The 26,264-nt window shown below is 39.1% G+C and overlaps 1 protein-coding gene across 2 annotated transcripts in view; it reads right to left on the minus strand.

Moving 5' to 3' along the window:
* Nucleotides 1-12,572: 12,572 nt before the first annotated feature.
* The window catches only part of PARG (poly(ADP-ribose) glycohydrolase), a 58,826-nt gene continuing 45,134 nt past the window's right edge, over nucleotides 12,573-26,264 (minus strand). For both annotated transcript variants that reach the window (XM_054277199.1, XM_054277198.1), the window contains exons 13-18: nucleotides 25,890-26,037; nucleotides 20,775-20,853; nucleotides 19,894-20,002; nucleotides 17,228-17,333; nucleotides 13,919-14,047; nucleotides 12,573-13,194 (exon numbers count right to left, since the gene is read on the minus strand). In XM_054277199.1, coding sequence (XP_054133174.1) covers nucleotides 13,022-13,194; nucleotides 13,919-14,047; nucleotides 17,228-17,333; nucleotides 19,894-20,002; nucleotides 20,775-20,853; nucleotides 25,890-26,037 — 744 coding nt within the window. In that variant the 3' untranslated portion in view covers nucleotides 12,573-13,021. The remainder of the gene's footprint in view (nucleotides 13,195-13,918; nucleotides 14,048-17,227; nucleotides 17,334-19,893; nucleotides 20,003-20,774; nucleotides 20,854-25,889; nucleotides 26,038-26,264) is intronic.

Genomic DNA, 26,264 nt, shown 5'->3' on the forward strand with positions numbered 1-26,264 from the left:
AGCTGGAGGGAAGCAATGACTGCCCTTTCCTCAGACACAGGGATCACCTGGGGGGAGGGAGTTCAGCAGGACACAGAGCCAGCAAAGCCAGGCTCTTCACAGTGCTGCATGGCAGGAGGATGAGAGGGGAAATAGAAATGGTTCCATCCAGGCACAAGGAAAACTGTGTTCACTCAGAGGATAAAAAACATCACAAAGGGGACCCAGAAACATGATGCCATCTTTGGAGGCATCTGGACCCAGCTGAAAAAAAGCCCTGGACAGCCTAGTGTGACCCCAGTGTTGATCCTGATTTGAGCCCTGGATGACCTCCAAGCTTCCTTCCAAGCTAGCACCTATGATTTGTACCAGTTTCACAACAGAAGTCATGTTAAACCTAAGGCTAAGCAAGCCATCATTATTTGGTCAACAGACAAACTCATATTGATTGTTTTATCTGAATAACAGCTCTCTTGGGTTTACTTACTCTCTAAAATGTCAGGCTGTGATGCTCTGGAGAAAACAGGTACAAGTACAGGGTGTTTTATTGGAAGACCAGTAACACCCAAGACTGCTCCTTGATTGATTTTGGCCAATAGATTATTTTAAAGTGATTTTATTCTCCAAACATATTTCTGGATAGAATCAAACTGCGGGAATCCATTTGGCTGGCTACAGATCTGTTAGAGAGAGAGAAGCTAGACAACAGAGCTGACTGAAAATGAGGAAAACACAACTTCTTCTTGGCTTCCCAAGTCTTTGCTAATAAACTAGCCCATTACAGCTACAAGAAAAAAAAAGCAACAGTTGCTGTAATTATTTCTTTGATACCTCATTGTATTTTCATTAAATTCTTAGAGTAAACAATTAACTACAGTATATTCAAAGCAGTGAGTGAGTCAGAAAGATATGTAGATTAAGGAGGAACTCTGGCATACATTTATTACAGCTGCCAAATAATGAATTCATGTGGAAATTAGCAAGAGCACTAAACTTAATTTGTCCCACTATTTTAATGGGAGGTTAGTACATTGGCAGGCAAATCAGCAAGAAGTCTTCCCATAAACTGTGGAAACAGATCACCATTGACACTGCAAAAGAGCCTGCCAGTAATTGGCACAATGACAATGAACAAAGCACTGCCAACTGCCCTTGCCTTAACTAAGAAAGAATTGAAAATATCATCTTCTTCTATTTGTGGATTAGGAGAAAACTGCTAGAAAATTGTTTTCAGTATTTGCAGGTGTTTCATTAGAGAATCCTAACAAAAATAGAACAAAGAATTCTTTTTGATACTTTTCTTTTGGCTACATCTAAACCACACTGCATTTTGTTAAGATTGTTGCTTTAGGTAACAATAAAATTTTAACATGCCCTGACTTCATCATATTCAACTGGAAAATTATCCTCATCTCTTTAGAACCATACCACTGGCTGTGTTTTCTTCAGGAGGATCTATTTTGGTTTTTAATGCTATTTATCCAGATGAAGGAATATGTAATTATCTTTCATTTGGAAGAAAATAAATAAGGAAAGACAGTTCTCCAACAGCTAAAACTTCTGGGGTATCTGAGATTTACAGCTCTCACTAGGAGCAGGGTTTGCTAATGAAGCTTTTGAAGCCACAGTGGCAGTGTCTGATTGTAATTGCTGAAAGGTGACTCTTCAAGAGCTTTATTTGCACTAATCAACACCACGTTGTGCCTCAAAGCTAGAGGCCCCTTAGAAGCACTGTCCCTACTGAGTTATTCTGCAATAACTAAACAGGCTTTTCTGTTTACTTCTGTTTTTCAGAACAAAAAATTTATCTATGTTTTTCAATGGGATCCTTTGGAGTTGCACTCCAGACCTGTTGTATTGCTGAAGCTTCATAATTTCTAACACTTTCCTCTGGCATTCCCAACTCTTTCTATTCTGGTGCCAGAGCCATAGGGACCATCTGCAAAAGTATTAATGTAAAATACCCAAGGATTAGAGGTGGCCTGGGAATATCAAACCTGTTAGATGGAGAGCCACAATAATTTCTTATTTTCCTGATGGTGGTCATTTAGAAACATTACATTCACAGTGCTGAACTCAGCTGGACAGTATTCAAGAATGCTTCTGCTCCACAGCTGTACAAGCTCTGTGCTTCCTTTATGTTTAGCTGCCAGCAAACTGTTCAATTGTTTTCCTGTAAAGAGGAAACACCTGAACTGAGCAGACCTGTGAGCATCTCAGTTACCAAGGTGAGCTTACTGTCCATACTTCATGGGGAACTCTTGATCCACTAGCAGCCACCATATCACCAAGTACATTTTCAGAAAAATGTTGGTGCCATAGAAAAATGCAACAACTCACCCCAAACTTGCCCCCAGTATGTAGTTTGGGGCTTGTTTTATTATCATGGAATAAACTGTTCTAGCTTTGCTCTAAATCCCTTTCAGAACAGTTTGCTGTGCAGTCTGTGCTGTCACATTGCAGATCCCCATTTTACAAAGTCCTCACCTATAACACTGAGCTCATGGAATCATTCCAATGCTGATTAACACGAGGCAGGTGTGGGGCTCAGCCACAGCACCGTGGCACTGTCCAGCTCTCCAGTGTCTGCAGGCCAGTCCCTGTGGATGTCTGTTCTTGTGTCATGTATGTAGAAAGAGTACCTCTACAGCTCCATTTGAAGGCATTTTGAGCTGCATGAAATCCTGGTGTGATGAAGCATAATATCACCTTCAATGCACAGAACACTACATGAAGAATGACATCATTAAGTGAAAGGCAGGACCCACAGTGAGATGACTTTTGGCTGTAATGATGCCAGGTTTGGAGTTTTAGTGCTATTGCCGTGGCAGCCTAAGGCAATTACAGATGTTGCCTTAACAAACAGATCTCTCCGACATAGACCCATTCCCTGGACGAGTATAGTGCTTGTAGGAGGCTGTCATTGAAGCCAATTACAGAAAAATATTGAAAAGTCTGTAAAAGTGTCTGGCAAGTGAGAAATAAATCTCACCTGTCACTTCTTCCTCAATCCTGCTAGCAAATCATAATCCTCAGTCACCACCACCTCGGAGCTTGTAGGACTGGAAGGATCTAGCTCCAAAGAGCGAGGATTGCATGTCACTCTGGGGACTGTGATTAGCCCAAGCCTTAGGTAAATGAGTGTGGCTCTGTCACTTCAGTCAGTACTGTAAGGGCACTGTGCATGGCCGGCACACACTGTCCCCAGCGGCTCATTGGGAGCGACCCCCCAGGCTGAATTACGGCTCCTCCCACAGCCAGGGTGAAACTTTGGGCGAGGCTGAGCTCATCACCAGACACTGCTGAGGAGCATCTGCCCAGAACACAAATACAAGGCAAGCACTTCAGTAAACAAAGAGGCTTTTGCAAGAAATTACAACTTCTCAAGAGCGGGACAAAACACACACGGGTCTCAGCCACAGGACTGCACTGATAGCAGTGTCTGACCTCTGCGAGGAAAAGCGTCACAGACACATTTTATGAAAAATCCTTTCCTTGGGATTTTTTCTCCTGAGAAGCTGAGAGGCCTCAGGAACAAAATGTAAACAATGATTATCTGCTGCTGTGGAATGCAACAGGTTGCATTGGTCTCATGTGGTTGTTTCTAATTAATGGCCAATCACAGTCAGCTGGCTCAGACTCTCTGTCCAAGACACAAGCTTTTGTTATCATTCCTTTCCTTTTCTATTCTTAGCTAGCCTTCTGATTAAATCCTTTCTTCTATTCTTTTAGTATAGTTTTAAAATAATATATATCATAAAATAATAAATGAAGCCTTCTGAAACATGGAGTCATTCTGGCTCATTCTGTCCTTCAGCCCACTTCAGAGAATTCCCCTCACCTGGGTGTATTACCAATACTTGGTTTTGGAAAGGCTTTAAGACAAAAACTACCAAATAGAACATTATGATACTTGGGCCACTAGTTGCTGCCTGTGTTAAATCTCTCAGCCCTGGAGAAATATTAAGACAGCAGATTATACCTGGAGTTATTTGTCCTAGAGATCAGAATTCGAAGTTGGATTTAATTCCCTTAAGACATAGTTCTATTAGGTCATTGCCATGAATTTTCAGAACAGCAAAGCCTTCCCCTGCTCATTTAAGTATACAAATGCCTTATTTTGGTCATAGATTAAGCATTTCCCATGAGTACAATTTTACCTTGGACTGTAACAAAAACCAATTTCAGAGGAATTTACTAACATTTTGAGGCTCTCTGAAGGTCATATGTAATCAAAATTTGAGGGAAAAAGAAGGGGATGCTTATCTAAAGCAAACAGAAATTTGATTAGCCTTGAAACCCTTCAAATTACTGAGGCCAAAGCTTTTCCTAGTAGGCAAAGGACGTTTCTGATGTAAGTGAGGGTAACAAACCCCTTCCAAAAATCACATGCAGAAGGTGCAGGTTCATCTGAGTGTTTCCAGGTCTCATGCCAATGACTGGAAACAATTTTAAGACTTCAAAAACTTTAGAACAAAACCACCTCAAAAAAATTCAGTGAAAAGATTTAGAACCAGAGAGGCTGAAGCCATATGACTTTAGGAGGTATTTAGTTGTCATTAGAAACATCTCATCCACATGATTGCTCACAATCAAGTAGTCCAATTTCAGATAAGGAAAAAAAAAGCTCCAAATCTGTTGCATTTTAAATTCAATCTGCCAGGTTTGGCTGCTGTTTTTTGTGTACATGGAATTGGCAGAATGAGGAAAGAGTGGACTCAATCAATCAGTAGGTCTTCTTTTTTCATCTGAATGCTTAGGGAATTGTCATCACCAACTGTAAAGTCTGAATGCCACTTAGCTGAGATTTACAATGTGCATGAATTTAGGAACCTCCTTTTCTCAAAGCTGTGGTATGTTCAATCCATGTCCAGAAGACACTGATTGAATTTTTTCTCACCTTTCTCCTTAAAATGCAAAAGCTTTGATTTTCCACAGAATGGAAAATCAAACATCCCTTCACTCCTGACCTACATTTGCTGCAGGTCATTTAATTATGAATGAAAATGCCACTTTGTTTATAAGAGTTCAATTTATGACAGAGATTAAGTTACTGAATTTGTTCTCCTGGCATCTTATTAATACTGCTCTGCTGTAAAATTCCTCAGGCAACAGGCAAAATAATGACTTTAAACTGCAATGATATAATTACCTAACAATGGAGGCATTTTGAAGATAGACGTAATTCTGGATTTGAAAATACAATTTTTAGGACCTTATCCTTTACATAAAAGGGTGTGAAACACTCACAATTACTTTAATTTATTTCCATGACAATTTGGTCTAGATCCAATCAATTCCTACTACATTAAAGAAAATTTTGTCATTATTCAATACCAGGATTTTAACTATTCACAGCAATTTTCTCAACCTTTAATTTTGAAAAGATAAGTCTTCAAATCTTGGCAAAATTAACTTTGTGCCATGATGAAGCACTTTGATCTATACAGTGCCTTTATTGCATCTGGTATGCCAAGATGCTTTGATGAATGAAAAAAAAAGAGCAAATTCAGCACTTCCCATCAACTTCCAGCTGAAAGGCAGTTGTACATGTGCAGAGGAGCCAAGTCCTCACTGATGCCAGGCCATGGAGAGGATTCTTCTGAAGTATCCCTAAAGCAGATGTCATAAACTACATCTAAATCTTAAGTGGACACAAATAATTGATTTGATTTAGCTCCCTCCCCTTTCAAATGGCAGTAAACAAAACTTCTCTCTGATTAGTTATAATTCACACAGTTCAGGATCATGAACTTTCCTAAATGTCCCTTTATAGCAACACCTGATGTAGAAATAGCACAAGAGATGAACCCACAAGAGCAGAGCGGGTTAAACACCTGGGAAGAGATCTTCAATAGAATGCTTTTCCCCCAGGTCCCTTCTGCAATGCCAAGCCAGAGGGGACACCCTGCTTTCCCTACACATGGATCCAGCCCCTCACTGGCCTGGTTATTCACTGTCACAAGAGAGGACCCCATTAATATGGAGCATTGTTACTGGTGAAGATGCACAAGCCCACAGAAACAGGAAAACCTACTCTCTGGTGTTCCAGGTACACAAAGCAAAACAACATCAACCAACCAGGCAGCCTGGAGAAATTTTTCCATATTTTTCTTATTCCAATTCTAAAGTTGCAAGATTCTAGACATGGTATGGTGCTTAACGTTGTAATTTTCCCACACAGCTCCAAAACAGTCATGACTTACTGGGGCCACTTATGGTCAGAGCTCACACTGGTGTTTTCAGAGAAATATCACCCTTGTGGTTTTTCTCCCCTGCAAGCAAAGCAAGACTACTGTCAGGATTTAGTCAGAACAGCCTTTCACAAATGAAAAACATCAGTCAAACAGGCACCAAAGGAAACCCATACAGGTGTTTCTGCTCGGACACCAACACATGGGAGATGGCAACCCAGCAAATGGGAACACAGAAACAAAAATCATTTGCCTCCTGAAAGTGTTTTCTGCCTTTTTTGCAAAGACCTGAAAACTTGACACGAAAGGCTAATTGGGAACATACATCCTCACCCCCCTTATAGCTGGTCTTGATGATGATTTCTGAGAGAATCTAAGCATCACATTCAGAGAACATGACTATAGAATATTTCTGTAAGAAATGTGAAAACATTGGAGTTTGCCCCTGATTCTGTCCTTGCTTTCCTGGTTTATTTTTTTAACAAATACTATTAGCAATTTCTGAGAATAAATGTAACAGTTCCTCACAATCAAAGTAATTCTCTATCTCCATCAAGCAAGTGTAAAAGAAAGGTGAAAGCACTGTCTTTGAGCAAGAAGATTGCAGTTTTCCCCTGCAGCCTCCTAGCATATTCAACCACCCTGAAAAGATTTCAGATGCTCAAAAGCCATTACAGAGCCCATCCAGACAGGATTTACAGGAGTTTAATTCCTTATGCACTCCAGATGTTGTTCTGAGTGTAAATTATAGTTTATAAAAGCTAGCAAACATTGTCCTTCCAGACAAAAACACCCACAATGCCTGTAACATTTAGATAAGGTCAGAAATAATAAAGAAGTGATGGCATACAGATATATTAAAACAGTTTTTAATTTGTCATTACTGCCTTCCTACAAAAGTAGCCTTGGAATCAAAGTTCAGGATTTGCATAGGGACAGTGATTAGATGCTAACACACACACAGATGTCTTGGATCCAAACTGGTAACATCATGTGTGGCACTGCATTATTGTTTCTTGTTAACTATAAATATGGACTTTAAAAACAATCCTGCCTCAGTGGTCCTGAGGTCCTTTTGCCCTTCCTATTTAGCAAATACAGCTTTTATCTGTGCAGAATCTCACTATGATAATATTAATTACAAAAGGAAGCAGCTGTAGTAGGTATAAAGATTCCTACCATTTAAAGAAGGCATGTCTAAAAAGCAAATAAAAAAGATGTTACTGAACTGGGCCTTCCAAGTGAAAACCACAGAGAGCAGAATAGACAAAGCCTCTGTGGTAAGCTCTGTACAGACAAAGTCCTTTTCTGCATGTCACATGGATTTTTCAAGAGGAGATTTACAAAACAATGTTTATCACTTGGGCAGAAGGAGATGAGGCTTTTCAGCAGCCTTTAGCCAACCAGGCATACTCTTACTGTTTTACACCCAATGGAGCAATGCCTTCATTGTATTCCATTTCTTTAAAAATTTCATCATCAAAGTGTTCTCTTAGCTATTCAACAATTAAAGGGAAAATCCCCTCATCCTTAATATCACCTGTTCAATTTGCTATTAATTAATGAATAAAAACCCCAGGGAAAAAATCAGCACAAGAACATGTCATTTTTAGGCACATCAGCTATGCAGTTTTCAATACTCAGCTATGCAGTCCATCAGAGAGAGAGGACAGCTGACTGCAAAAGGCTGAGGTGTGTGAAGTGTGGACACAGAGAGCCAGCAAGCACAGCCAGCTCATAAAGACAGTGCAATCTCTCTCTAGGTTCCTGCCCCCTGCTTCCCAGATTTACAGCTGATGAGCTACATTAGCAATGATCCTCACCCCAGCAGTTCATGGCAGCTCCTTTAAAGCTTCTTCAATGTGTGTGCATGCACAGCACAGTGTGCACACACCCAGACACATCCCACAGTGTCACCAAGAGGACTTGGAACACACCAGTGCCTCCTTTAGCTGCAGACCAAGGGCCACTTAGCAGGAGCAGGCAATGAAAGCCTGTCTGACAGCTCAGCTCAGCACAAATTGATGGCATTGCTGTAATGGAGTTATCAGTGACAAATACCTCCTATGCAACTTCCAGGTCACACTCACTTAAGCAATGATAAATGAGCATGAAACACTGTTAGCACAAAACAAGATCATAAATACTCAATTCTAAGCTTAAAAAACCTAACCATTTCAGACAGCTGTTGCATCTTGCAGTCTCCATGATTTTATGGATGTTCTCACTCTTGTCACAGAGGTGCTACAAAACAGCAAAAGATGACTTTAAGCACATATTAAAAAGAAAAAAAATTAAAAAGAAAGAAAAAACCCAAGTCATCCATCCAGAGCAAACATTGCATCACCCTACATTGGCTAATATACAATTACCTCAGTGAACCTGACAGAGTTTGTAACAGCTTTTGGAATCCCAAAGTCTGACATCCATCTGTCCATCCTTCTGTTACAGAAAGCTGCTCAGGATGAGAGGATGCAGACTGTGAAGGTAAACATGAAAAGTTGTGAAATTCAGGTATCTGGGATTCCTTTGTCCAAACACTGACATAGGTAGGAAGGCACTGGAGAAAACCAGGATAAGTTCATGGTGAAGCAGCCCTTCATTGTGCTTTATCCCCAAGGTTATCTCCACAGGCTATGGTTGCTTTTCAAGTGTATTCATGAGGGTATTTGCTGATTACAGTGAGATCAGTGACAGCTTGGGACAGACTGGCAGCTGCTCCTGCACTGCAGCAGCACAATGGGAGCACCTTCTGCCTCCCCTGCACCTGGGATTTCCAAGGTACAACATGAAGGCATCAGCCCTTCCCTCCCTTCCCACTTGTCACGCAACCAAAGCCCAGCATCCCCAGCTCACCCAGCCAAACTCTGAGTGAAAATGGGGTCCCTTCGGCCACTTCCATGAGCAGAGTTACCTGGACACAGTGCAGGAAGCTCCCTGCTCACCCACCTGCTCATTCCTGCTCCCCCAGATATGTCTGTCAGTCACCATCTCTGCTTCCATTGCTGCTGTCTGATGGACAGAATCCTTCAGTATCAACACTGCAAACTTCAGAAGCAGAGCTGCATATAAAACCTTAGGAGCAATCAAATTATATTTGTATCCTAATTTCCTGTGATGCTAAAAAATTAATCCTTAAAACAAGATTTTGGGAAAAGTTTGAAATGGTTTTATTTAGAAGTATTTCAGCCCCACTCTTACAAACCATAAAAACCCCTATAAAACATGTTAATTATTTATGTATTTTTAGGGGGTTGTTTACTTTTATTTAGTGACATTTCCTTCATGAAGTTCAATGACTAATCCAATATTTACTTGCTTACCAAAAGTTTGGAAACATCAGAATATCTGCATATGGCCATAGACATGGATGAAACCTCACATCACACTCATACTGACACTCTTCCAATTACAGTAGCTAATTGTGTTTTACAGTGCTGTACAAACAGAAACAAGCACCACAATACTGTACAGGAAGAATAATTTCTCAGCTCTGTGTTATGTGTCAGTTTACTGCTAGAACTATCTGCAATATTATGCCCTGTGCATTCAAATGTGCTGGAATTCTTCTGTCCTGGAAAGTATATTAAGTGACAAATTACACAACATGGCTTCAGTCAGAATTTTTTTAATTGTATTCCTACAAAATTCTGTAAACATTAGCATACAGATCCAGAAAAATCAATACAATATAATGGTGCATAAACTGTAAGTTCAGAAGAATGTCAGGAACACTTTAACAGTTTATAAATTAATATATACAGTATTGGATACTCCTCATTGGATAAGGAAACATCAAAACTGAGCAATTTAGCTGCAAGAGCTGTAGAACAACAGAAGTGCTCAGACACCAAACTTGACCATGAGGCAACATTGCAATCGACATGACTGCCTGTTGTTGTTTCATATTAAGCATTCAATTCGGCTGCTAAAAAGTATAAAACAAAAGTTTTGATAGGAAGTTAATTTTTATTGGAAATCATATAGCAAACATCCCTAAAATAATAAAAAATCCCAAACCTAGAATACTCCATCACCAGGTTTCTGGAAGGGTGAAGCTGAAGCTTCCTAGGCTGCACAAGGAGATCACTGGCATCTCCATTCCACACCACTTCCCCCAGAGCACCGAAGGTATTGCCAGCTAAAGGAAACATTTCAGGGAGTTTGGAAATGGGGAGTGCTGGGTGGGGAGAAAAAGAAAGATGTAGAGCACTTATTGGGCTGACATGCAGCAATCTGGGCAGTTCAGCTCTTTACTGAATTAGAACATCATGGGAATGTAACACCACTGCTAACTAATTCTGGGCTATTTTGCTTTAAAAAAAACCTCAAAACAAACAACAACAAAATAATTTTCAGCCTGCCTGTGATCAAAATCATATTCAAAGCATTCTTACAATGTTGCCCTTTACGAGATCAGGAACACACGATAGAATCCAGGATATATCACTCTTTTTCAGACAACACATGAAATGAAAAAGAAGTTATTTTCCTTTGTTCCCGTCCATACAAGCATAATTCACTAGAGAAAAAGGTATGGTAAACATATCCTAATGAATGATCTCAAACAAAAGGCATTCTTCCCATATTAGAAAATGCTCAGTATCACTGGAACTACAGAGTGCATAAAAAGACTAGGATCTTCCTGGAAGCGCTGGACACTGCAAGAACTCTTTTAACTGCATACCTATAATATGATCATCAGAGAATCTCTCCAAAGTCAATTTTTTCTGTTTCTAGAGTTGAAGTAAAATTTCATTCCATCATATTTTGGTACATTTTTCATACCTGACCAATCACTTCTCACAATGACTACATTGCACGAAAGAAGTATTTATATATAATAAAGGGGAGGTCATTTCTAGCCATCTAAAGCTTTTTGTTGTATTTTTTTCCAGTTGTTTAGGAACAAATTCTGTTCATCTCTTCTATATGAGATCCTGAGTAGTAAGGTGAAAAAGGTTTGGCTGATAGCACCAGTTTTCCATCACTTGTCATAATTCCCAGGGTACATCTATCATCAGCAATGCATCTAGAAGCACTACCATACTTGAACCTAAATGCTCAAATAAGAGTCAATAAAACAGTTATTCCTATTGCCAGAATCTGAGCCAACACTGAAACACCAGGAGCAGGAGAAAAGATTTCTGCTAAATCTGAGGACACAGGTTGCAAACACAAGAAAAAAGCCTGAAATTCTAGCCAAAATCTTTTTCTCAAAATGGATGGGGGTGGAGAAAACTACACCTGGTGGGAAGAACAGGAAGAAACCTCTGTGTCCATTACTTCCCAAGTAAGTAACAGACCTGCAAGCTGCCCACTTAGAATTCATGCCAAGGTACAGCTCCCTGAAGGTATTTATAAATGACCCAGACTCCTTCCCATTGCTTCCCCCAGAGCAGATCAAGCAGTGAGTGATTTATTCTAAGCCAGACTGCCAACAGCTTCCAGCATTTAATTACCATGGTGTGTTGGAGGCTTGGAGAGTTTTATCTGACATAACTCAAAAGGATTCATTGATTAAGAAACGTAGGTCACTACATTTCCTGCTGCAGGTTTTACTTGTATTGCTAACTCATAATAGCAACTATGACAGACAATAAAAATCTAACACAGAAGAGGTTAAACTTAGGAATCTGGGCTTAAATACAGAAAAAAGTCTCACTGGATTTGCCCTGTACATAGACCTGAAAAAGTTTTATCACAGATGTGTCTGCAGTTTTGTGTAAACTATTAATGTACTACAGCAACACTAGTTTGGTATTCACAGATAGTAAAAGCAGAGGTTTTAAAATGTTTTGCCAACACTTCACTGTTATTCCCATGTCTAAAATGACACAGGCAGAAATCCCTAACAAGACCTCATGTCCTTATCTGTAACCAACAGACTTTCCTCCCACTGATATGTGATTTGTTTCCTCACTCACATATCCCATGGGGATCTTACATTCACACATATGCATCTGAGAGGAGAACTGATATGACAATATGAACATAACTAGCAGACCTTAACTCAAATATTGTCAGAAGCAGTGAACCTTGAGAAACTTCCAATAGACTAAAACCTTGTTCAATGTGATAACAGATAGCACCAACAAAATGGTATTGAAGAGTTTCATGTGAAAATCTTTCCTTCTGCTTCCAGCTTTGGTCACATTTCTCATTTTTCCACGCTTATTGTTCTTTCTCTACTTCTTTATGCTAACTTTTATGTCTAATTTGGTAAAGACCATGCAGTTGTGAAATGCATTCTTGACTGCCCCAGAACTTTTCAATTTTTAACAATTTTTTTAAAAAATTAATTAGACCCAGGACATTTTAAGTCAAAAGAATGAAAACTTTGGTAACAACACCAATGGTACCTCGGCAATTTTGACAATTTTCAGTAAGAACATTATGACAATTTTCAGTAAGAACAATCATTAAAATGCTTCTCTCTAACATCATCCAGGGAGTTCCATGGCTGTCTGTACTCCAGCTGTAAGCCTCCATGAGAAATCTACATAAGAGCTCTGAAAAATAAAGGCAAAGGAGTACAGGGAAATCTGAAGGCTTTTAGCAATCTCAAGTGAAATGTACCAAAATATTCTACTTAACAAGATATAACACAAACCAGACTTACCAAAGAATTTTTCTCTGTACACACATGAACAAGGTTTTCATGTATCAAACCATCAAACAAATAAATCTCATCTCTCAAAGGTGTTTGTGGGGTTTTTTGTTTGGGTGTTATACATAACTACCAATGCAGTCAATATAAATTAAGCCAGCTCATTCATTATGTCCAGCAATTCACACAATATACCAGTGGGAGGAGATAAACATTATTCTGATCAAATACATTTACTTTAATCTTCAAAACACAACCCTTTTTCTTCATCCTCCTCCTCATCATCAGTAGAATGTGCATAGGACTCAAGGGTGTTGTATATGAAAGAGTACAGCTTGACATCTGGTCCTGAAGTAGAACAGTTTCTGCATTGTTCATTGTAGTATCTCAGCAACAGCCTATAAATGTCCCCTTCAAAAACCAAAAAGAAGTCATTAAACACCATGTGAGAACATGCCAAATGAGCAATGCATGATTGCAAAGGAAGGCTAGAAATGCACATGCACACTGAGACAGTGGCTAGGAGCATCTCTAAATGAGCAGTGACAGAGGCAGAAGACTGTGTAAATGGGAACGTCTGCAGGTTGTTCAGAACATAGGATGGCCTCCCTCAACTTCCTGCACAAGCTACCCTAACATTAGGCTTGCATACACATTACTTACAAATGTATTGCCAATCACCCAGCTTTGTGCTTCTGGCCCAGAAATTAAAAAACACATAACAATTACAACAGGGCAATGGATATACTGCTTTTCTTGTATTGCAACTGAATAACACATCAGATCACATCCTGCAGGATCAAGACAGAACCACTAGAAGACAAATCTGTATCAAGAATGCCTAAGCAGCTTTTCCCTTTTCAAAAGCTTTTGCAAATCTTCTTCTACATGTAACTCTGTTTTTCAGCATTACACCTAAGTGAATCAGAATAGCATCTAGAAGTCTTCTAAACTGATTAGCACTGTGCAGTAGATCCCAAAACAGAAGAGTTCCCCATTCTGGGAACTGGTACAAATAAACTGAGACTCATTTGCTTGTGCTCAGCACTTAGTGACAAGAATTCATATTGGAAAATTTCTACTTAGAGAGATGGTCACGTCTCTTTTGTGCACACAGAGATTTCTTTTTGCTCACCAATAGTTTGGCCCTTCTCACAGAGAAAAGTATGCATGCTGTAAATGTCCCGCATCAGCTCCACATCTCCAAAGGTAAAATACACAACATCACGTCCAGCCTCTGCAGCTGCCAGTATCTGAATTAAGGCTGAAACAAGGAAAAAAGATTACACATGAACACAGGATAAAACAATTTGCTGAAGGAAAAAACACAGCTTAAGTTTACAGCAAGCAACCATAGCACCCACATCCATGTGGATGTTGCAAAGCACTACAAACAATGGGTAGGTAAATATTATTTCCATTTTTTAAATGAAGAAATGAAGTGGTAAGGAATGCTGGGCACTGCAAGTCAAGAGTGTTGGAGTTTTCTGCTAGAGCTGTTAGCGACATCCACCCTCACTTCCAGCTAAACAATGTGCTTAAAACAGAGAGGGGTTTATTTTGGTCCATGTCTGCCCCCAAGCAGCATGCAGCCGTTAATTATCCAATAAATGCCTGTGGCAGCATAAGGCAACAGAGCAGCCCCTCCCATGCTGGTATGAGCTGCCCATACAGCCACAGACAGTGGGGTAAAAAGCATCCATGAGCACTTGGCAATTTCCATTCTGTGCCACCTGTAAGAAGGAATGGAGCCAATCCTTCCACTAGGTAAGCTATGCAAAGTGAAAGCTGACCCAACTTTTAGCTCCAAGAAAATAACTATGGTTCTGCAGCCTGTTCCTGCATAACTTCAGGTGTCCAGCACACCTACAATAGAAGTAAGCAGCAAGGAATAGAATGGCTTCCTCTGACCTGTGTGGGGTGATGTCAGCAATGCTGACATGTTACTTAACTTCCAGCTTTCTGTCAAACCCATTGGCCCAAGCTGCATCCCAAGTTCTGCCAACAGCTAACATTACAATGTAGACAGACTTTGTTCCTCTACATGCAAAAGAAAAAAAATGTTTCCTCTCTTGGGAACAGTTTTTTGAAGATTCACCTTGAGAAATCACCTGTATCAGTAGTGCTGCTGAGCCAAGCTAATGACTCACTGCAATTGGAGCAAGTAGCTCTGGTCCATTTCTCACCCAGCTCCTGAGTTTTCTGCAGCTCTCTGGTGCTCATCAGACATCACTGTGCCAATTCCATTCACCAAAGTGGCAGAAAATTGTAGATGAAGAATAAAAGCTAATTGTTTTCTGCTAGAACAGCAGTTGAATTGGCAGAGTGAAAGGTTTGCCAAGAGCCAGAGCTGAGGCAAGGGAGGGCACCAGACCACAGAGCCAGGAACAACAAAGAGGGAGAAGAAAACCAGGACCCTTTTAGGCAGCACCAAACTTAGAAGAGTGCAGCTTTTCCATCAGCCAGCACTGCCAGGCCTGAGTGCCACAGAGGCATGCAATCAATCACAGGCTCATTTCAGGGAACTACAATAGTCCTAACCAATGGAACCCAGCAACTATTTCATCTGCTGCAACTTGTCTCCTTCAGAGCCTGTTGGTGCAGCTCTGATATTAATGCCTCCTTTTTCTACCCAGTAAGTAGAGTTAATTAAAATGTGATTAATATTGTCTTTGTAAAGATTAATTTTAAATAAAACTGTGTACATAGTGCATTACCACCTGCTAGTGGAAGCTAAATAGAAAGCTGTTCAGAGCTCAGCTTAACAATCTTTCACATTTTTAAACAGAGACCTATTAAAACACTGCATTCCTCAATAAAAAAAACTTCCTCTTGTAAACCCATAGCCAAAATTATAAATTACATGATTCACATGTGAAATTAATCTCAATCTGGGAATGATATTTTAATTAAACCACTGAACCAGCTGTGGATTTAGTAAAGCTTCAGTAGTTTAGCTTTTAAAGAGTCTAATTAACTAGCTTGCATAGGGGAACAGAACCTAATGAATCTTATTATTCATTCCAAACTGCAGTTTCACTTTACAAGATGTTAAAAATATCCTGCTGCTTATTTTGAATTGCTATAGATCTTATGAAACAAGGATCAAAATTTCTGTCAAGAATCAGACTACACAAATCTTCTGGACATTAATGATACACAATACCATGGGAAATTTCCATGCTACTGGTACAGAAAGAAGCATCACAGGAAGAGCAACAGAGCCTGTGGTACTGGGGTCTGGAGGGATCTGAGCTGTCTTGGCCCTTGCACCCAGCTGATGTGATCCCACTTAATTCTGGACTTGCACCTGGAGCAATGGCTGTACTGACATCCTTCTTCTACTTTAAGAAAACATACATGGGATATTACAGTTCAGATCCAAGATCTTATGCAAATTGAAGTACTTGTTAAACCTTCCTAACATAAATCAAGTGTGCTCAGATCCTACAGTAAATACTAGTCCTGATATTGATAAGATATGCATTTGGCAGCCTATTTTATCTAATGGAAATCAAAAAACAACTGCCAGGAACTCAATGAGCATTGAGAAAAAAATAGATACCTTATGAATTAAGCACATTAAAAAAGAAATGAAACTGGTAGCCTGATGATTGTCTCACTGTAGCTACCTAAAGCTGTTCTGAAAAGCAAATTTGAAATACTCTTCAAATGCTTGGAAACAACAAAGAAATGTAAATTTCTATTTAGAATTATATGAACCAGGATATGAATTAATATGTCAGGATCCATCAGTTCTTGAATTGATGGAAAAGGTCTAAAATGAATGTAGGCATGTGATATCTGCTGCATTATAAATACGCTAATTAAATATAAAAGAACATGAGAAAGTGAGTGATATAGCAGGCAAGTCAGGAAAGAAAGCAGCATGACTGAGTGACTGGAAACCTCTTTGGCATACAGCAATATATTAAGGGGTAAAACTAAACATTAACCATTGCCAGCAAATTTGTGAAGCCTTGCAAATTACCAGGTACTTTAAACAGCTTTGCAGAGATATGAATTTCAGGCAGAATCTGCAAAGACTGCTCCAGAAAGGTCAACTGATTTATATGACTGACAACTGCAATGAACATGTTCTGTGACCTAAAGCTGCATTTTGGGTTTTGAAAGGTTTCAGTGCTACAAGTCCTTGCAAACTCAGCATTTCACCATCATGTGCTTGAACCAAACTTTAAACTGAAAATAGTATAACAGTCTACAGCACAAAGAATAAAGTGGAATGCTCTTTTATTGTTGAAGGCCACATTACTCACAGCCTAAAGATCAGCACTAATGTACCAATTCTATAGAATGCCATTTCTTGGCAAACATGTACTAATTAGAACAAAAGCAAAAAATGTACTTGAACAAAAACACATGGCCCAGGACCAAAATGTCAGTGATTTAATTAATCTGAACATTAAGAAATGCTATGGTTTACCTTTTAATCGGGAGTCCCCTCCAAAGGCACCACATCCCCAGTTTCCTGTGGCTATTGCAGAGAGATGCTGAGGTGGAACGTTGGGTCGAGAGAAGCCACAGTAGGCCTGCATGCACACAGGGGTCACAGATGGATCTGAGAGGCAGCCTACTGCAATGCTTCCAAACAATAAAATGATAACAAAACCCAGCATTGTCTTCTAGCAACACCAAATTCAAACTACTTCAATACAGTCTTCCTTTAAATTCAACATCAATAACAAAAAAAATTAAGACAGGAAGACTTTTGCCTTATTTGGACCCAAGTTAAAAATTAAGATACAGGTCCTGAGTCCCAGGCATTTCATCACAGCTACAGGAACCTTTTCAGGATAAAGACTTAAAATTTTTCTTAAATACCAATCAGTCCTCAAAAAAAAAAAAACATCAGCCGAACCAATACACCTTATAAATGTTGCAGTGATTGACCATTATTTAATTTAAAAATCCAAACCAAATCAATACACTGAAAATTGTAGGCAGATCATAAATTCACTGATATAGGTAATTAGAATTTTGTACTAAGATATCAGTGAGGTTTACAAACTCTACTTAAATGTCTTTTTTAGGGCTAATTTCATTACCAACCATGAAGAAACAAGCTGATGAATGTTACTTTAGTCAAGATGCTAAGGTTTCACAACTAATTTAGTCCTTCAGCACTGTACATAATTTTAAGAGGGTATATACCCTTTCCAGCTGAGAATTAGGGTGGTTTGTTCCTATGTTTGAATTTATTTAAAATACATCCTATAATATTCTATACCCTCCATATTGCAGAAAGAAGGAGGGTTTAACAATAACAACATTGAGCTCTTATATTCTACACCCAAGCTCACTGCATTTGTAAATGTAGAATCACACTAAGGAAGCTCATCAGCATGTTTTGATCCCAAAAATTGGCCCACTAGCAGAGTATAACTGAATTAGCATTCCTGTACTCCACTGCCCAGTAAAAACAGCACTGCCTCTGCTAGAACAGCCCACACACCTCTCACTACCCAAGCCTTACACTGGCCATGCAAGGCCCTAATTCTGGCCCATTGACCTTGTTATTAACTTAGGAGAATCTGCTTTGTGAACTGGAGACTGATTCCAGACACAGCACGTCAGCAGATAAAACTTGTGCATGGGATAACAGCAAAGGCCTTGAAAAGTTAAGGTCCCACAATCACAGACAGCTCACTGGTGGCAATCACTAGTCCCTGTCAAAGTACAACCTTAAAAGCTGGGAAAAGACTGCTTTGGCTTCAACAAAAGAGTAGCAGCAAAACAAGAAGGAAAGCAAGTGACAGGAAAATCTTGGCTAAGCAGATGATAAAGCACCTGCCACAGCTTGGGGAAGTAACCCAGTGTTCCCAAACATCACATTTGGGAATCCGTGGCAGACACCAAGGACTGGGAAACATCTCAAATATCTTACTTAAGGAGATTCCAAATTAGGGATGGCAGAGGACAGAAAAAAATTATGTCCACCACAGTTCCAGCTTCCCCTGTCAAAGAGCTCTTCAGCCTGGGAACTTTGATGTGTGAGATTATCAAGGATCACAGTCACTGCAAAATGCAGTTTTTACACACATAGCTGACTCAGGGCAGGGTCAAGGACTGAAAACTTTGAATAAATAATGATAATGATTAATAATGTGCATGAGTTATTAGTAGGAAGCACGCAAGTTTTGAATGTCAGCCCAGAAGCTTTGTTTAAAGGATTAAAACTGGCCTGCTTTGTCAGTCTTCTTGGAGACTGTAAGCTCTGACTGGCATGAATGCACACATATGTGGTTACAACAGCCCTTACAGCTATTGTAAAAATAAAGGGGATTTATGAACTGCTGGATCCAATCTCAAGAAAACATCAATATAGGAAAAGGTAAACTCCCAGGCAGTATGTCAGTATCAAAAGAGCAAAGGAGAAAGGTGGAAGAAAAGCAAGTGGGACCATATTTAGGAACTGCCCCACCTTGACTGCACAGCTGAGTAGGATTCAACAGCACAAATCATAGGGAAAGAACTTGGACTCATAATTTAGAATCATAGAATAGCTTGAGCTGGAAGGGACCTCAAAGATTGCCTCTTTCCAACCTGCCTGCCATGGGCTGGAATGCCATTCACTAGCTCAGGTTGTTCAGGGCCCCATCCAGCCTGGGACTGAACACTGCCAGGGATGGGGCATCCACAGGCTCCCTTGGCAACCTGTTCCCGTGCCTCACCACTCTCACAGTAAGGAATTTCTTCCTAATACCTAATTTAAACCTGTCCTCTGTCAGTTTAAAACCACTGGCCCTTGTACTGTCACTATCTGCCCATATTAGAAGTCCCTCCTTGAAGCCTTCTCTTGTCCATGATGAACAACCCCAACTCTCACCCTTTGGAAGCAGGACAGGGAAGAATTAACAAAATATATATCCAAGTTTCATTTATAGTTTTGAAAACTGTATAAAATATACCTTTGAACATCAAAGGACAAGAAATACATTTGACAATCTTTTGCTTTAACATTGGACAGCAAATCCCTGTCATATGAGACACAACTAAGCAAGAACTTCCTTAGATGGAGACAGTAACATAAAAATATTTGAAAAAGGTCTATAAACATTAGACTGCAGGCTGTTGTAAGAAGTTACTGGCCTTGTTGAGCTCTCTTCTAATTTTATCTGGACCAAATTGATCAAGGAAACGTCTGAAGTGAAATGCATCTATAGCAACAATTTCAGTGTAGCGTCGTTGCCATTCATCCCTAAAATTGGAGAGGGGAGAAAAGTAGATGACATTAGTTGTTTAATATCAGCCATATAACCCCAATTCAAAATGAGCAATTCCCTTCTCTGTTAGAAGCAGCTGAAACTCAACAGACAATGGAACTTTTTCTTTGTGGGTTAGGAATGAAAGCAGCATCAGAAATGAGACAGGCTTCCCCATAAATTTAGAAATACCCCGGCTAGACTTTGAGCATGAACGTGAAACAAATCTAATTACACAGCACTATTTATCAAGTATGTAAGAACATTGCAAGGTCAGTATTTCTCTGTCTTCCTCCAACATTTAAATGAGAGTACACTGTGTATGTTTCTATACCAAATGAGTAATTTTCTGTATATACTCTAATGACATTGCTGGAGAAATAAATTCAAGAGCTCACAGCCTTCTACTCAGATTCATGGTATTGATTCTTATTTTACCACACATCAGCTGCACTGTGGCATCTGAGGTATCATTACCACACTTCTTGTGACATTGCAAACCATAGTTCAGTCAATATCTTAGCAAAAATGTGCATTAAATACACATATCTCTAAACTGTAAAAGATGTTGATCTAAGAACCAACATAAGGGCAGATACCATTTATTAGTATGGCATTACTAATGTGACACAACTTTCTTAGCTTGTTGGCTCTGCTGAAGAGAACCACATCAACCAAACATCCTATTAAGGCAAATGCTAGGAAAAACTTTTCAAATTTCTAACATTTCTTTCTTCCTTCACTTGAAATACTTAAGTGAAACTTTACCTAGGGGTCTTATCTTCATGGCTCCTTGCCCAGCGGTAAGTCTCTGCATAGCCTGTGTACTCACTGTACTGCTCAGTACCTGAAACAAATTATTTTCCAGATTACATACAAAATATGTACATTTTTTTTTTCACTTGGCAAATCTTTGGTAGGAATCACTGCTTCTCCAAATGAACACACAGCTCTCAGAAGCAATGGGAAACAGAGAATTTGTATTTGCACCACAAATACAAGACTTCCTTGTAAAGCTCCCTTCCCACAGGTGATGAGCAGCACCACCACAGAACATTACAAGTGCAGACCTACATATGCTGCCCAGTATATAATGAGAACTGGTCAGCACCTACAAACTACTTCTGTACAAGCACAAAGAACCAAAAAACCACAGTCTGGAATGTACTTGGCTGCTCTTGAAAAGGTCCAGAAGGGGATCTTGGCAAGTATTAAAGGCTGTCAGAAAGCAACTCCTTAAGGTCACCAGTAATTTTAGCTACTGTGCTCTGCTATACCAAATCCTTTTCAAAGGTTTATCCCAAGACAGAGTGTATCTTAACTGAGAACAACGATCATAACCTTTCTAAAAGGTTGCCTTTCACCTCATTTTATAGAGCTTCAGGACCTTGCTTCAAAACCTGGGCATTGCACAAATGCTTCAGAGAAATACTCCTCAAGTAATGCCCCAGCAAAATCACACCTTCTCCCCATTCTGAGGTCACAACAGCTGAGTTTCAGAAGCAATCACAGAATCCTAAGATGGGTTGGAAGGGACCCCCAAGGATCATGAGTTCAACTCTTCAGTGAACTCACGGCCTTGGCGTTGTCGGCACCATGCTCTGAGCAGCTGAGCTGACTGGTTTGGAGCTTCATGCAGGTACAGTTTGGCACAATTACAAACAGTAAGAAGAGAACTGTTTAGAGTAAGAAGAGAACTGTATCACAAACCAAGCTGTGATACCAGCTATATCTATAAATAGAACAGGAAGAAATAGGTTTTAAAGAATTGCAAGCTGACAGCACAAAACATCTGATTACTAAGACAAGAGTACTGCCTAACTATTGCACAGATCAGCAATACCCTGAGAATACAAAGGTTTAAACTTAATCTGAGTTTTCCAATCTCTAAATAGAAATGCAATTGAAGTTGAACAATCAAAAACATAAAACTATTAACTGTAAACCTCACTGACAAGAAAACTTCAATGTTTACCTCCAGTAGTCTCAAACATGGGAAACAAGCTGTTAAAAACTGTTTACAATTATGCATATACGTCAAAATATTTTCCCCGTTTACCCTTATTAATTTTAACTGACAAGACTTATCAATGCTCATTTAATTCATCTGCCCTGCTACTCACTCATTATTTATTTAGTCTAGAACATTAATCATTCTGAAGGCACACAAATCTCACTTAAGGCTATTTTGAAAAGTTGCTATGCAAAATGAGTGGGATGGTAAGAGATTTCTCACTGAGTTCACTTCCAGATGATTAAAAAAACATCTGAAAAATGTGGATAACAAGATATACCTATGTATTCACACACATTCATGCCCTCAGACAAAGGACAACCACAAGCAGCTTCCATACTCTGAATTCAGCCTTCTAATTGAATTGCAGGCTATCAGCCCTCACTAAGACTTTTCCTGACGTGAGTAAAATTCAGTTATCTTGACAGACTTGATGAAAGTGTCTAAGCACAGAGCAAGACAAGACAGATAAGGGAAATATGTGACTCTCTTGAGAGCTCTCTTTAGAGGACAACCTAGCAAAACTTCCAGCTTGAAAAAGGAAGCATTTTCTTTGGTGTTTTAAGATGAGGAAAGAAAACTCTAGGTCATTGAGATATTGCACTAGGATAGATTAAATTATAAAGTATTAGGCTGTTTTTTTCAAGGTTCATTGTTTTCATTAATTTTTATGGAAGTGTAGTGTCTGATGACAAAAGCACCAGGAAACAAACAAACAAGCAAATACACCCATATACACACACATATCCACTAAAAGAAAAAAAATCAATACTGGAGAAACTCAAGGAAATCACACAGACTCCATAGTCATGTCCCAGAAACCCAAAGTTAATGAAAATCAATGAGTTTTCATAAGTGAAGCTCTGGAAATTTGTCAGACAATTTTCACTGGCAATACTTCTGCCTGTGAATTACTGGGATACAAACTTCTGTTGCTGGGAGAACAGAAGCAGTATGCTTCTGTTAGGATAACAGGATAAGCTAGATATTGTTAATGTTTCTGGTGACTCTCTTGTCTTCCCATCAAAAAAAAAAAAAAAAGAGAGGTAAAAGAAGGGAAACCATGAATAAGGTTCCACCAGAACTTTAAAAACAAGCTACAAAACCTAGAATAGCCTACCTAAAGTCAAAAGAATGTATATATAAGTGCCATTCAAAAATCTATCCTTTGTGAGACTTGTAAAAGTTACAGCATCAGACAAAAAGTGAAATTGCCAGCCAAGTGTCGCTGTTTATGGGACCTCACCAATTTAGACAGATTTGCAATTACTACTAAAAATAAATTTACCTTTCTCAGATTCCATAGTCCAGCTTTACATTTGCATATGATGTGTACAGCATTATAATGTTTCCAGGGATTGGGAAAAATCCCACCATAGTGCTCCTCTAGTATTTCCAATGAGCTAGAATTATACCCCCAAAGAGGTAGGACCATGAGCACTAAACAAAAAGTATATGTGAAAATTGCAAGAGTTTAGTTTTATAGTCACCAATATAAAGGCACATTTAGTGCCATAAGTGAGAGGAAGGTCCTTCTTTCCCTTTCAATCAGTTCTGCCAATCCTTATCTTGTACCACCATTTCTCTTTGGCTCTCCCAACACTGGCACAATCAGCTTGCTAAATCCAGATAAAAACCAATTTTCCTCTCTGAGTAAATTTTCAGCCAAACCAATTATCTCATCTCATTTGCTGCCTGGCTAATGTGGTCAGAAGGCTCCAAAACTGCCCTGCTAAGATGAAGTCCTGACTGGCCATTGATAGATCTGTAAATTTAAAGCAAACAAGGAACACAGCTTCATCTGCTCTTAACACTGCCTGAGGATGTGTGAGCTCAAACAGGAGGGGAAAAAAGAAAGAAAGAAAGAAAGAAATCTGAATGAAAACCACTCACACTTATTCACAGCTCTACCAGAAATGCAGCTGTAGGAATCTCTGGTGTTGCTGCTGACATTTCTGTAGGTAGATGTCTGTGTTGAAGAACTCCACTGTTTGCATGACCATTTTCATAGTCATTACAGCAGTGATCTTAACCAGATACTGGAAAATCACAACAAATTTAATTTATCTCCCAATTTCTTGGGCTCCACTGCAAATTTAAGCTACACAGTTATACCCATTAGGCCGCCAAGTCAAGATGCATCACAAAGAATGTAATTTATCAAGAGGATCGTGACACAGAAGAGACTTGGCTAGGAACCAAGATGGAAAAGCTCCAGGGATTAAATAAAAATGATGGAATGGATATTTCCATTAGAGAAGAACTCCATATCCTAAATACTAATTGAAAAACACTGGAAGATAAAATATCAAGAAAGATAAAACGTTGCTGCAGTAAAAAAAAAACATTCTCACCTTTATTTGTCCATGCCAAATCACCATTTTTGTTTGCAGGGGAATGGAAGGTCTTTCAAAACACTAATTTAGTGTTTCCTCCTAATCAGTTATTACCCAGACTGATAACTGTGCTCTGTTTTTCCCCTTCCCAAAAAAGTCTCTCCCAGAGGACAGTGCTTAAAATATGTTACTATAGTATCACATCCAAAATACAGAACAAAAGTCTCTGACTCTTGTCTTCTGACTCATTTTTTTAAATGTAATCACAAAAGCCAATTTATCAAAAACTTTTCACAGAAATGGCATTAATTCTGGCAGAGTGGAAAAACAAAATAAAACACTGTCTTAAAAAGATTGCCAAGCATAAGTCTGAAAACAAAAGATACTCTGCCCAGTACAATCAATAACTCAGAACAGAGTAAGACCTGCAAGATTTAAGCTCAAATTTCTACTGTGTATGCATGTGAGAGAAAAGTGCTATTGATGGATTTTTCCAAGCAATGTGTTCCAATACCTACAGAAACTCTTGACTTTTGAGACAGCTCAGGTAACTAAACCTAACATTTTTGCTACAGCAGACTGAAAAATAAACATAGTTTATTATAATTTCTAACCAGGGGATCTCTCTCAGTAAATATACTTTTCTTTATAGTTGCTCTTTAGTGTAAATAAAGTAGTATTATAGCATCATTTTATTTCTTCAGTCATGAAAAATGCTCATTTATGTTTAGAACTGAGACATGCAGCATGACCTGGGCTGCTCCAGTTCTTAACAGTGACATTTGGTTTTTGATGCTGTTTTAATGCAATGGATAATTAAACAATCCAAGATGTCTAAGAGAGTGGGAAGCAAAAGAAAAAACCCTTTCAGCTCAGCTCTGGGCAGACAGGACATCTTCACAAACAACCTCTCAGCAACACACTGGAGAAGCAGGTTATTTCTGATATGATTAGGAACCCATAACTAACCTACAAGTAACATAAACACATATTTGAAACTTAAAAGATCAAATCCTACAGAGACAGTTCCCAGCCTTCCACCCTTTCCTAATGGATGCAGATTTTCTACTCTTCCTCTTCCTCCCCTTTTAGGTAATCAGAAGGTAGCTCCTCTTTTCAAGAGTGTGCAATCCCACAGATCACATCAAATGCTACAAATTTAGGAGAGGAACAAAAACCCCACATCCTTTAACATAAGAGAAGCAATATCAGAAATTGTGGCTGTTACCTATATTGCCCATCAGCATTCTTTAGCTCAAGACACCAAGTCCTCAAACACATTTACAAAGGATAAAATAAATTCTTCTGCTTGCTGTCACTTTGTTTTTCTCCTTTCACAAAACATGTATGGAACAGCATCCATTGTGGTGTTAGCTGGGATGAAGTAGGAGGCTCTTTGTCAAATGAGTATTAACTTTTCTCCCTTTTTTTAAATTCTTACAGCATTTAAACATACTAAACTTCATCTTGAAATGTATTTTGTACATATATAAAACCAGAACTTGATGTGAAACATTTTCTGCAAAGACTAACCTGTGATGATAAGACATTCATTGTGATCCAAGACTTCAGTGATGAGCCTTGATACAATCAGTTCTGGATTGATTAAAAACCGAATTTCTTCTTGTACCAGTCCTGCCCCGGTCACACCACCTCCCACAAAACGGTTTGCAAAGTCAACCTACCAAAAACACATTCAGGAGGATTATGATAGGATAAGGAAAAAAAATCCTTTAATTACCAAATTTAATTAAATCCTGTAAATATTTCAATTATTGTGTTGAAATCTGCTGCTATCACTCAAAACCACAAGCAGAGAAACTGATTAACATGATCATGCCTCTTTTTTCCATTCAACTTCTCAGAAAACTTACAACAAATGAGACATTACACAGCAAAAGAAATTTT

The sequence above is a fragment of the Melozone crissalis genome, unplaced genomic scaffold, assembly GCF_028551555.1.
Source record: "Melozone crissalis strain CALT ecotype California unplaced genomic scaffold, PUWL_Pcris_2 ptg000019l_1, whole genome shotgun sequence".
NCBI lineage: Eukaryota > Metazoa > Chordata > Aves > Passeriformes > Passerellidae > Melozone > Melozone crissalis.